This window comes from Tubulanus polymorphus, chromosome 6 (genome assembly GCF_964204645.1).
Source record: "Tubulanus polymorphus chromosome 6, tnTubPoly1.2, whole genome shotgun sequence".
In the NCBI taxonomy this organism is placed as follows: domain Eukaryota; kingdom Metazoa; phylum Nemertea; class Palaeonemertea; order Tubulaniformes; family Tubulanidae; genus Tubulanus; species Tubulanus polymorphus.
Window position 1 is genome coordinate 2,802,095 of NC_134030.1, and position 13,192 is coordinate 2,815,286.

General features: G+C 40.0%; 1 protein-coding gene across 1 annotated transcript; it reads left to right on the plus strand.

Annotated features, from left to right (window-relative positions):
• The first annotated feature begins 230 nt into the window (after window positions 1-230).
• On the plus strand, window positions 231-11,874 carry LOC141907089 (enhancer of polycomb homolog 1-like). The gene is made up of 13 exons (XM_074796660.1): window positions 231-439; window positions 1,847-2,003; window positions 2,558-2,907; window positions 3,821-3,888; window positions 4,182-4,262; window positions 4,785-4,908; window positions 5,462-5,626; window positions 6,545-6,631; window positions 7,046-7,191; window positions 8,374-8,499; window positions 8,867-9,324; window positions 9,765-9,972; window positions 10,254-11,874. Exons 1-13 carry the CDS (start codon window positions 287-289, stop codon window positions 10,327-10,329), a joined length of 2,199 nt encoding a protein of 732 aa, XP_074652761.1. The 5' UTR covers window positions 231-286; the 3' UTR covers window positions 10,330-11,874.
• The last annotated feature ends 1,318 nt before the right edge of the window (window positions 11,875-13,192 follow it).

The following is a 13,192-nucleotide window of genomic DNA, read 5'->3' on the forward strand; positions in this document are numbered from 1 at the left end:
GGGCAAGGCTATTTGGCGACGATCAGCGGCCGCCATGATGGATGCGAAATTCCGTAGAAAAAATCTCGCATTTGCCGACGTATTACTCGAAATGTAGCGGGGATTTTACGATGTTGGCGACGATTTATCGAAATCGGAATCAAACTACGTATTACTGACTGGTTTACGGCTAGAAGTAGCCGCTATAAAGCGCTTAGATTGGCGCGTGTTTATTAGTTACGTGGCGTATTGAGAGGCGTTGTCTCCTCATTAGCATATTTGGAGGTCACACGAGCTCGCCGAGAAGATGAGCAAGCTATCTTTCAGGGCGCGAGCCCTCGATAGCAATAAACCGATGCCGATTTACAAGTCGGCAGAGATCCCGGACCTGCCCGATTTTGCAGCCATAAATCGTGCAGTACCTCAAATGCCTACCGGGATGGAGAAAGAGGAAGAAACGGTGGGTTTTCTTTGTGTTGAATTGGCAGGTGCGCGTCGCCGCCATCTTTGATCGCCGCGACGCCATTTTCTGAGCGATCGATTGCGGGCCTAATGCACCGATTTCAGTCCGTTGTTTCGGCTTCCCGGGGTATTTTTCGAATAGATTTTTAATTATATTCGCGTGGAGCCGAAAATGAACCCCCTTTAATTGTGCGTGGCGGTAAAAACCATCGCGTCACGTGACTAGTGTCCCGGTGACGTCATCGTAAAGTCCACACCGATGACGTCATTCCAGCAACCTTTGACCTAAAAAATACCAGCGCGAAAACAAAAACATTAGCACGTGGCTCAGTACAACAACAGTTCACTGTACCTCAGCTAAACATCCAGCGATAGACAGGGTCCTAATATTCAATAAAAGATATCTGAAAGACTGGGGCCAGTTGCTCAAAAGTTGGTTAAAGATAACCAGCCGTTAAATATCATAGTAACAATGAAATTTCAATTGTCACCATATCAACTATCCACTGGTTAACTCTAACCAACTTTTCAGCAACCGGCCCCTGACCTTTACCCATCAACAGTAGTTGATTGTCAACTCGGTGTTGTCAGTCATGATTTTGGCGTTCTCCGATTCGTTTCTTTTCGGAGAAGCTGTAAAACACAATGATCGTCCTAACTGAACTATGACAGCTATGTCACAGTTTGACTGTGACACTGTTTTACTGTGTAATCAATTCAAGTTTAACCTCAATTAGTAATTAATATGCCATTATTGAATACACCACCAATCTTCCTGCTAGATAGTTCGCGTGCATGGCAAAATTACGTTGGTTAACGATTAAATTTTAACTAGGATTTAGGCCAAAAAAAATTGATACCTTGTTTCTCCGCTCTGCTGAGCCTAAATGTTGACCCGGCCGCCTGCCTATCTACCCTATACATTACTTTTTTTTAAATCGTGATCAATTTCACCATAACAGACCCGGCCGCTATAGAAATGAACTGTTTATAAATTTTATCATATTTTACAAAAATGACCCGGCCGCTGCGGAGAAACAAGGTATCATTTTTGTTTAGCCTTATAGCTTCCCGCATCAGAAATTAGGCAAATCGCACGCCTCAATAAACTCTGATTGATGTTTCAAGGTTCATCATCGTAACGTATTCATCATTCATAGAATCTGAAAAATTATGGAAAGATTATTATTGAAAAATGCAATCCTCGGTCGACACAGATGAAAGTAGTCTGAATAAAGCACAAGTATTATTCATCATGCTTAAAATTTGAGAAAATTATGGAATCTGTGAAAAAATTGTTGACCAAACGCGCACTGGCGCCACCTGGTAGATCGCAATCATCGACTGCCGCTACTGGAACATATTCGAAAAACCCTCATTAATGATTATTTAAATCTTTTTTCAGGAACATCATCTTCAGCGAGCGTTATCAGCGCAGCAGGTATATGGAACTGCTGAGGCATTGGTTATACCGATACCCGAAATAGCTGAAACGTCGCGAGTCTCCTCTGATCTGTATGCCGATGATTTCAAACAGCCTAAACAATTCATACATGTCCAGGGTAATTATCCATTTCCGGAAATCTCAATAAAAGAATTGTTGAACGATCAATCTTTGGTCTTTTTGGAGACTTAAAAATGATATTGCGCTTCTGGGTCCTTAGATCCAGGATCAGATATTATTAAAATCATCGAAAGTGGATAAGGTCAGATCTCTCTAAAGGGCCAGTTCTATAGTCATGACCAGACTAAGACCAACTTAATCGTATAGTCAATCTAACAACTTAAGACCAGTTCTAAGATTTAAAACCTCTTTGGGGCTTTAGTCCTGGGCCAGTTGCATAGTCATGGCTTAGATTTAAGACTGGTCTAAGACCAACTAAGTTCTAGACTCGATCTAACAACTTAAGATCAGTCTTAAGATTTAAGACTTAAGTCACAACTGTGCAACTGGGCCCTGACTATCGCTCTGGAATGTATAGGTAGTAAATCAGGTAAACGGTCAAATTCCAATGGCACCGGACCTTCTTAAATTGAGACTTGTCACGTCACCTGGTGGAGTGTTCCAGAAGATTCTAAAAAAAATGTTAATTCGATTATTCTAAACGTATTTCAGCGTTCGGAATGGAACAGGAAATTCCCGATTACGACATGGACAGCGAGGACGAAGTTTGGGTCGGCAAACAATCGAAAAAGATGGAAATCAAAGCGCTGCAGTTCGAAGAGATGATGGACCGTTTAGAGAAGGGTAGCGGTCAGCAGGTCGTTACGCTACAGGAGGCGAAACTCTTACTCAAACAAGACGATGATTTGATAATCGCCGTCTACGATTACTGGTTAAACAAACGTCTGCGTACGCAACAACCTCTGATTCCATCGGTTAAAACTGAAAAACGCGACGGTTCGACGACGAATAATCCGTACGTCGCTTTCCGACGACGAACGGAGAAAATGCAGACTAGAAAGGTAGGTTTTAAACCGATCGTCGTCTCGATAACAAACAGGGTCCTGACAATTCCTCGATCCCTTGAAAACTCCTTCAAAACTAAAAATGCTTTTGAAAGTGCTTGTAACTCCTCTTACGCTGTTACGGAATTAGAAACAGAATTTAGCTTTTGTCAATGATAGATATTTGCTCATACGGTTTACTCAGATAAATAGTACGGGATCAATCATTTATTACGTAAGCATAAAATTTGAATTTTTCAATCCCCCTCTGTACGCAAAATTGGCCATTTTTTCATATACATTAAGCATTACAGTACACAATTACACTGACCCCTCCCCTAATGCGTACGTAATAAATGAATGACCCCTTTAGATATTTGCTCATACGGTTTACTCAGATAAATAGTACTGATTCAGGAGGAGTGGACAGCAATTGGGATATAAAAGTGATGAAGACACTTTCTTGAATAATGAAATTTTCTTACTTTGAAATTCACTGAAAATTCCTAATCCGGGAACTACAGATATATGGGGACCCTGTTTAAATCAATCCTGAGGTGAATTATCAGGTGTGACAGATTAACGGATGTATTCTCAGTTTGAAGTGAAGATATTGAATAATCCCCCTACGATGATATCTGACAGTTCGAAGATTTATCTAGATCCCATATTCCGGGCCTCATGAATTGTTACTTGTAGTTTCTCTGAAGTTAACTCTCTAAAACTGTCAAACTATGATGAATTAAAAGATTTGATTAGCAAAGAACGACTCTTAAACGAATGAGGATTCATTAATGACTGAAGATAACTCTCTAAAACTGTCAAACTGTGATGAATTAAAAGATATGTTAAGCGATGAATGAAAACAAGGATTCATTAATGACGAGTTGGTTGAACTGTTCTCAGTTTGTTGCTTGAATATTTATTTCAGAATCGTAAAAACGATGAAGTGTCGTACGAGAAAATGCTCAAATTACGTCGAGATCTGAGTCGCGCTGTGTACGTATCTAAAACCTCTCACTCATCCCGACCATCGCGCGTCCTCGTTTTAGCTTAAACCGTTGTTAGCTCGAAATTGATACAAAATGAAAGAAAAGCCTAATTTTATGTCGGGACAAGACTTTCGTTCCCTTCTCTGGTTTGAGGTTAAGAAACTGTCGGGTCGGTATAAACTCCGAGGGTTGATGTTGAATTTGATCCATAGATTTTCCGCTGGGTCACTGAGTGCTGTATCTTATGTGTACGATTCTTATAATGCGCCGTTTTTAAACAGATTTCGTTTTAATTTACAGCACGTTACTGGAAATGATCAAACGCAGAGAAAAATCAAAGAAAGAATTGTTACAATTAACAATAGAGGTGTTTGATACCAGGTACGCAAATAAATGCAGCCCCTAAAATACAGACTCTAGGCAAAATTGTTCAAAAGTTGATTCGAGTTAACCAGTGAATAGTAGTTGACTAAGTAACATTGAAAACCTCTGTCGTAAGGCTAAACAAAAATGATACCTTGTTTCTCCGCAGCGGCCGGGTCATTTTAGTAAAATATGATAAAATTTATAAACAGTTCATTTCTATAGCGGCCGGGTCTGTTGTGGTAAAATTGATCACGATTTTAAAAAAAGTAATGTATGGGGTAGATAGGCGGCCGGCCGGGTCAACATTTAAGCTGAGCAGAGCGGAGAAACAAGGTATCAATTTTTTTTAGCCTAAGCACAGCATATTATTTATTTGGTGGTTAACTTTGAAGCAACCTAATCTTGGAAGCTCTTAACAGGGTTCCTGCAAATCAGGAAATACCAGGAAATCTGAGGATTCTTGGTCTTAAACCTTCTGTAATTTCATGCATGAATGTTATGAAATGCGCCCATGTATTATGTTAATCATATTCACAGGTATCAACAGAAAGATTGGGATGGAAAATTGTTACAAGAAGCGTTGGCAAAACGTGATAAAATGCCTTCATTTCTACAAGCGATTCAAACTCAATACGCGCTCAGTCGAGAATGGACCAGCAGGGTACGTTATCAATTCATCAGTCGTATAATTGCATCTTCCATTGGCAGGGATTCGAACCTGTTGATGGTATGAACATCGCCTGATGAGCCCTGATAACATGCATAAGTGCAGTGCCTAGTTCGGCTCCTTCAAAAAGGGGTGTGGCTAATCAATCATGGGTTAGTGACTGGCGGAGTCTCTAGATGCCATCAGCAGTGTTCACGACATGGTTTAGAGGGGCGGCCACTCCTTTTCGTTTTTACATCCATCCCTCTCAAAATTAGCCACCCCTAATAAAATTAATATCTGCTGCCACTACCAGATATAGATCACACCAAAATTAAGCTAAAGTTTCTGCATTTTTGGACGTGGCTTAAAAACCTTGCTACTTAAACAGAAACGATGTCATATACACTTTACAATGGATGCAGCCTCTTTAAGATTATTTATACGGAGCAAACTAATCGGATTTGAATCCCTGTTGATGGAGGAAAGTAGAATTAGCGGGTCCACAGAATTCCGGTCGCGATATAGAATTACAAATGAAATTTTTTTCGTGTATTGATTTTTGCAGGAAGATACGACCAGTTATACGCATAGGAAAAAACGTGAATACAAAAAACGTAAACATAAACACACGACGCAATCGGTTTCATCGACAACTCAATTACCTCAGTATCAGGAGGTCGATGTGCTTCATACTGACGTCTATAGTTCAGATGATGAACCGTTATCACCTGTAAGTTACTATTCGTTATACCTCGTGAAAGCTGCAACCCTCAGCGGTCACTCCTGGAACTCTCGGGGAATCAGAAAAATCGATAAAAAAATCAGGCATTTGAATAAGATACCATTCGTTATCTCCAGGGAAAGCTGCAGCCCTCAGCGGTCACTCCTGGAACTCGCGGGGAATCAGAAAAATCGATAAAAAAAATCAGGCATTTGAATAAGATACCATTCGTTATCTCCAGGGAAAGCTGCAACCCTCAGCGAGTGCTCAAGAGAGGCCACTCTCCTGGATCACTTGCGGGAATCCGAAAAATCTAGAAAAAAATCTGGCATTTGAATAAGATACCATTCGTTATCTCCAGTGAAAGCTGCAGCCCTCAGCTCAGACTGGTCACTCTCCTGGAACACTTAAGGGAATCTAGAGAAAAATTAGGGATTTGAATGAGTTACCATTCGTTACACTTCGCGATAGCCACAGGGTCCCTAAGACTTCTTGATTGCTAATCTTAAAAAACTCTTTCAAAACAGAAAATGTTTTTAAAGCTGCTTGAAACTCCTTTGATTTGAGCAAAATGCCCAAAACTCTTTCAATTTTGAGAAATAGGCAGTTAGAAATGTTTGTCTAGTTTGCGCAGTAAACTGTGTCTAAATCGGTACAGTTCAGGCGCTTACCAAATGAGAGACCAAGTTAAGGAAGTGATAGAATGAAAATTTGGTTTCAAAACTACCGAATTGCCGGTTTACCGAGATAAACAATGCTGATTTAGGAGGAGTCTGCAGTAATTATGATATTCAAATGATACAGACGCTTCCTAGAAAAATTTTCTCCTTTAAAACTCTTAATATGCAGGACTGTCTGATCTGTAGGGCCCTTAGCCACAACCCATGAAGGCGAGGTGAATTCTTATTTGATGTATATGTTTTGTAGGCGATGTCTCCATCAGACCACGAGGATGAGAATGATCCCGATGGTATCTATGCATTTAAACGTAAAAAGGGATGTAGTTATCTTGCTGTAAGTAGTCAAATTTATTCTAACTCTATCGATCTGTAGCCTGCACCTGCGCAAGTTTCGATTGGTCTCGACTGATTCTGGAATTCTCTTTAATACACTCAGAATCAGTGATTCGACCTATAACTGATAGCATGTAAACTCAATAAAGCGACCGGTAGATAGTTCATAATCCGGAATACACTCTACCTATTCTGGAATATTGTAATCTGTGAACCGATAGAAGCGGCTCCTAGAATATATTCAATTGGAACCTGTCTAATTAATAAAATTAGTTAAATCTCGAAACTTTCAGATTAAGATAAACTTTGGTAGAAGTGACTCGTAGAGAAATTGTAATCGCGAATGAATTAAATGAAAACTTGCTATAATATTGTGATATGAGATCCAGTAATGATTTGTGTTTATATTTTTCAGCCTGTAACGGGTCGACAGGGTAATTGGCCGTGGTATAGTCGAGACAGCGGAGGACTAGGAGATAAACGTTATAGATTTACACTAGCGTCTCTACCGGGGTCACGTTGTATAGGTTACGCTCGACGGAGGGTCGGACGAGGTGGGAGGTAAGCGAGGCATCGTGAATTTCATTTCTTTCATTCGTCGTTTCACTCGAGAGCAAAATGCTTGATCCCTGACCCAAGACTTACGCCAGGTTTTGGTCGAGCAAAATTGCTTGATCCCTGACCCAAGACTTACGCCAGGTTTTGGTCGAGCAAAATTGCTTGATCCCTGACCCAAGACTTACGCCAGGTTTTGGTCGAGCAAAATTGCTTGATCCCTGACCCAAGACTTACGCCAGGTTTTGGTCGAGCAAAATTGCTTGATCCCTGACCCAAGACTTACGCCAGGTTTTGGTCGAGCTATTCAATAGAGTTTTCTTAGCTTCTTTCTTAATCACTGTGACTGATCATCATTAGAGTGACTAATTTTCTGGCACAAGTGTCTCGCACCATAGTTTATCATAGCCACCTGGCATGCTTTGGTTCCCACAGTACCGCGGAATCAGGAATAACAAGAATTTCATACTAATCCGTGATGGTTTGGCAATATTTAGGAAATTAGTTTTACACGCCATATGTGGACAACTTATTATGGCATTTTTTCTTGAAAATCTCTTGATCAACCAGTTGCCACTAAAATGTAGACATCGGTGGAGTATGTCGGTGAAGGACCAATTTCCATTTGGCAAAATTGAAAAATCACCCATGAAATGATTGGGAATTTTTATGTGTGAAATACTTAGGAATTTAGAATTCATGTATATGGTGGAAACCTTCGACATATAGTTTCGTTTGCCGGATTAAACGCGAGTGTGACTTAGGGAAAACACCCAAGAAATAGTTAGGAATTTTGATACGTGAAATAGTAGTTCAGAATTTAGAATTCATGTATATGGTGGAAACCGTGGACGCTTAGTTTGGGTTTCGTTTGCCAGATTTAATGCGAGTGTGACTTCGGGAAAACACCCATGAAATAGTTAGGAATTTTGTTATGTGAAATAGTAGTTCAGAATTTAGAATTCATGTAACTGGTGGAAACCTTCGACATGTAGTTTCATTTGCCGGATTAAACGCGAGTGTGTCTTTGGGAAGATTGAAAAATCACCCATGAAATAAAAAGAATTTTGATGTGTGAAATTCTTGGAAATTTTGAAGTTATGTTAGTAACGGATGGGAACCGCGGACACGTAGTTCAATAAGCCGGATTATAAACGAGAGTGTGATTGATTGTGTTTGTATTTGTAGGATAATCATTGATCGACAGTCAACACCGTGGGATGATGAATTACACGATCTCGATTTATATAATAATTGTAAATATTCTACGGGTGAATCAACTGAATTATCAAACTACCTCAAAGACAACAAATGGTACGTATTAAACCCCTAACTAACCCCCAACGAGCTCTCGATCCTTAGATTGAATACCAGGTGGCCGCCGACCTGGAAAACCTGGAAAATTCAGGGAATCAGAAAGAAACAGGGACAACACAGGAAATTTGACCGATTTTACATTAAGAACTTGGAAATTTTGGATAATGCTAAATTGTCGACCACATGTTTCTTTATCAATGTTCAGTGATTCAATGAAAAATGAATGAATTTTAAACCCGGGAATCTGTCTTATTCATTCAGAAGATTTGGTGTAATCAATTAGGGAAACTCATCGAATTTGTGAATGGCCAGATAGTGGCCACCGTGGATTAGCTATTTATTAAAAATGATGTGTTTGATTCAGGTTACACTATAGACCACGGACACCGCCGGACGACCTAGACGACGATCTGACCGTACGACCGCTATCGCCACCTATAACACCGGATTACAGCGTGTTCGAGCAGTATCGTACGCATCAGGAACAGCTATACGAGATGAAACGCGAGCAGGAGGATCAAATATTACGTTACGAAACGTCGGACATCGATTCGTCGATCGATTTAGAACATTCGTTCTCGTCTCAACCGACGTCGAGATTCACGTTAGATTCCGCGTCTGCTCAGTTCGCTGCGTCTGCCGTTATTAATCAGCAGTTACTGCTGCAGACGACATCCGTTACTACGACTACGACTACAACAGCTGCGTCTTCGTCATCTCTTTTATCGTCTTCGTTCTCTTCGTCGTCGACTCCTTCATTGTCTCTCGGTGCTAATACTATCATAAGCGGAGCTCTGCTTTCGAATGGAACGGATTTAGATTGTGAGTACTGAATGTTTGACAGGGTTTTTTGCTGAAATCCGGGGTTTTTTTCCCTGCAGGGAAAATCAGGGAATTCTTTTCTTGAAATGTCAGGGAATTAAAATTTTTGGTGTCTTGTTTGTCTTGCTGGTGACGAGTAGTGGCACAACGAGGAACCTCTTGATTAGAAACGGCCCTCACTGAGGATATCTTAGAATCAAGTTGGGGAAATTGGGGTGAATGGTCAGGGGAATATCTGTGAATTTTGGGTGTCCTGGTTTGAAAAAAACGGTCAAATTCGCTTAGATTGTTACTCAACTAGTTCTGAGTCTCAATTTGTATTTCAAATTTAGGTTGTTATTTGGATGAAATATAGGGATTTGTCCAGTTTGGGTGAAGATCGTCAAAATAACCAGATATTTGAAATATTGTTTGTGTTTATTGAGTTTTATCTGTTGTAGGTAATAAAAACAGTGCATTTTCTACGTCGCCGGCGGCAACCGTTCTACAATTAAACTATCCACCGCCTTCCACCGGTGCCAACAATAACAACACACTGATATCATCATCGTCATCGTCGTCATCGCAACAACAGTCATCATCATCATCAGTGTTATCATCAACGTCATCTTCACTCAAATTAGCAGTATCTACGCCATCAACGCATGTGTAAGTAATCCTGGGCCTAGTTTCATAGACTGAGTATCAAAGTTATCCCTGGGGGTAAATCCTCAATCTGGGTGACAACCACCATAGTAACAATGAGAAACCATAGTTATAAATGACGGACTTCAAAATATTCCTAGGGACTATTTTTCTTCATCATCTATGAAACCTAGCACTGGATCGATTTCCATGGCTGTGAGTTTGAGTAAACTCTTGAGTTAAAACCAGTAAGTACTTCAGCTCGAATGGACTTAGAGTTGTCTAATCGATTGTATATTTTTCAGTGACCCGTTATTGGAGTCGACTGCCGCGATGGTCAGCATCATGAAAGACAGTCCCGTGCCGATGGAGGTCACGTGACCGACCTTAACGATGCACATACACTCGGGATAATAATCAATATAATCAACACTAGGTACTGCTGCTGCTGCTGCTAGTGGTCATCACTTCTGAAAAAATAAAAACACAAGAGAGTGGAAATATACTGCGGGACAGTAGAAATCTGATCGGATAGTTTGATGGAGTAGGGAATGTGGTGTTGAAACAGACGCTACAATCTAGTCGCGCAGGTTACTGAGGTACAGGCGGAATGAAAATAGTTCTCTCAGGTACTGATAGGCGGCGCTCGCAGATAAGCTAGTTCTATATATGTACATGTGTGTGAGTGAGTATTGAAACATTCAGTCGTCCTACTACGACGACGAGGGTCTTGTTGTTAATTTATATCATACCGGCAATTGTTGTACCATACTAGGTAGGGCTCGTGTTACATTTAATGTACTGCAATATTGAACACCTCAGCGGCGCGAGAGATTTAGTCAGTACCAACGCAGGCAGTCGATATACGCAGTGGTCTCGTTAGCTAGGAATATCCAGGCCCGCTGTAATATACAGACAGGGCAGAGTTTCATAGATGCGGGTGGCAATTCTTATCCTAATCCTGTCAAAATTATCCGTGGCAACATTTTGAAATTTGTCAATTGTTGTTACCATGGGTGGTTGATACCCAGGGCCCAGTTTCACAAAAAAGTTAAACTCAAATTTTTGGTGTAATCGCCATTGGTTACTTCATGTTTTCGATGAGGACAACAATTTAAACTTAACCGTTTCAGGCTTAAACTTTTTTTGTGAAACCGGGCCCTGGTTGGGGATTTATAAGTATTTGTGATGCCCAGTCTATGAAACCGTGGCCCGGGAACTTAAGATTCTCTACAGATATTTGTACGAAGCCTACCGATGAGAACTGACTGATGATCAGCGCTTGGAGGTGTTCAGCACCGTTCAATAAACAACATTTTCATAAATGTGTAAAAAAAAATTCGAATCTTAATTTCGTTGATAAACGTGAATCAGTCATACGACGCACCGTGCGCTTGTAAAATAAATAAGTGTCTCGTCTATCAACATAATCTGCTGGTCGGTTACTTTACTTATTATGGGGTATTCGCAGTGCTACTGTGGCAATCGAGGATTCCACTTATGGCAGGCGAGGATCCGCCAGGTGTCGCTAGTGGATCGTCGGTCGTCCGCGTTCTTCTATATTTCAATCAAATCTAAATGAACTTTTCTCTTAAATGAATCAATTATTTACGAAAATTAAACCGATATCCGAGTAGAAGATTGAAAGTATTATATATTTGGTGGGTGCTGTGATAATATATTGATTCGGGAGTCTAAAAATCCAGTTCAAAGTTCATTGTAAGTTAACCAAGTTTGACACCGGACGACCTACTGCTGGTCACGCCATCTGGCGGGTTAGCTGGTTTTGCGTGTACCCCATTGTAATTTAAACTATTAATATCGGTAATTCAATGTCAGTGTGTTGTATCAATTGTGTATTTGAAATATTAGAATGTACATACGGTAAACAACATATGAACATCCCCCCCCCCCCGAACTCATTATAGTGGAACCTTCGTTACAACTACTTTAGAGATCACATCCGTAGTTGAAGCTTAGCTTTAAGATCAGTCTGAGCTCATTATGGTCGTATATATACGACAGTAAAACCTGCTTAATTCGGATCAATTTTATCAGGATTTGATTTAACCCATTCAGGACTATCACTATATTTAAGGGAAACTCCACATTCATCACAATACAGAATCAGCTCATTTCCAGTTAATTTGACAAGTTTGTATTACTAGTGCTTGTTATTTTGTAGCGAATAGTCATGGCTTTCATATGATATGATATAAGATTTGATGAGCTTCGAAAAATTTCTGTCAATTTTTGGAGTTTGTGCAACTTAGCCCAGCAGACCAGATAATTGGTTCGCTAAAGCTGATAGTTCGAAGGTTCCACTATTTGACACTAGTGTGAATTGTGGTCAAATATATTTGAAATAATGTCATTGTCGTTGATCACTTTGTTAAGTATTCGTCCAGTAGTAAATATATATATACATATATTTATAACATCAGTCAAACATCTTCAGGGTTCACACACACGCGGTGGTCAGGTCCAGTTCGGTCCAGTCCGGTCCGGTCCGGTCCGTATATTCGTGGTCTATCAATTGTTAATATCGTTTCAGAATTCGAAAGAAAAAAAAAATGTCTTCCAATAATATGAGTGATAAATATAAACAACACGAAAAACATCCTGAATCGATGCATTATTACATTGTATTATTAACTATTGTCCATTGAATGCTAAAAATGATCATCTTGAGCAGCATTGAATCTGCAGTCTGGAACTACCCACTCAGACTCGAGACATTTACGATTATTGTAGCGTGCAATCTGCGTAATTGCTATTTGAAAGTTAGCTGTCCAATGTCGCGTGATTATAGATTGTTTCAGATTATAAATGTCTCTACTGAAGTGTGGGCCATCAGCATATGAAAGTTTGGTGATAAAACGTCTAATGTCTGGAGTTTGTGGTTCATTTTCAATGAAAAATGCCTCTGGTGAAATCCTGAACACACACGAAGTGTGGACAATCAGAAAATGGAAGTGCATTGAATGTCTGAGGCGTGGTCCAGGCAGTTAATTCATACCTGCTTTTAGGATAAGGCCAAATTTTGTGCACATATTTGGTCAAATGACTACGTATTTTATAAAATGAATTTCAGCATGCATTGTAGTATCTGTAATAAATTGAATCGTTTTTTGTAAGGCAGCTATAACGAACTTCATATCATCCTCAATAACAACTCTTTACCTGTGCTAGTTTCATTAACGATAAGATAAAGGAGGTTATAGACAATCGGCGGTATTAAAAA

What these genes read in the sequence shown, in the direction of transcription:
- LOC141907089 (XM_074796660.1), top strand. Translation starts at nt 287, where the DNA reads ATGAGCAAGCTATCTTTCAGGGCGCGAGCCCTCGATAGCAATAAACCG. An exon ending in CGAGATCTGAGTCGCGCTGT is followed by an intron (nt 3,889 to 4,181) that starts GTACGTATCTAA and finishes TTTAATTTACAG; the next exon opens with CACGTTACTGGAAATGATCA. An exon ending in TACCTCAAAGACAACAAATG is followed by an intron (nt 8,500 to 8,866) that starts GTACGTATTAAA and finishes TGTTTGATTCAG; the next exon opens with GTTACACTATAGACCACGGA.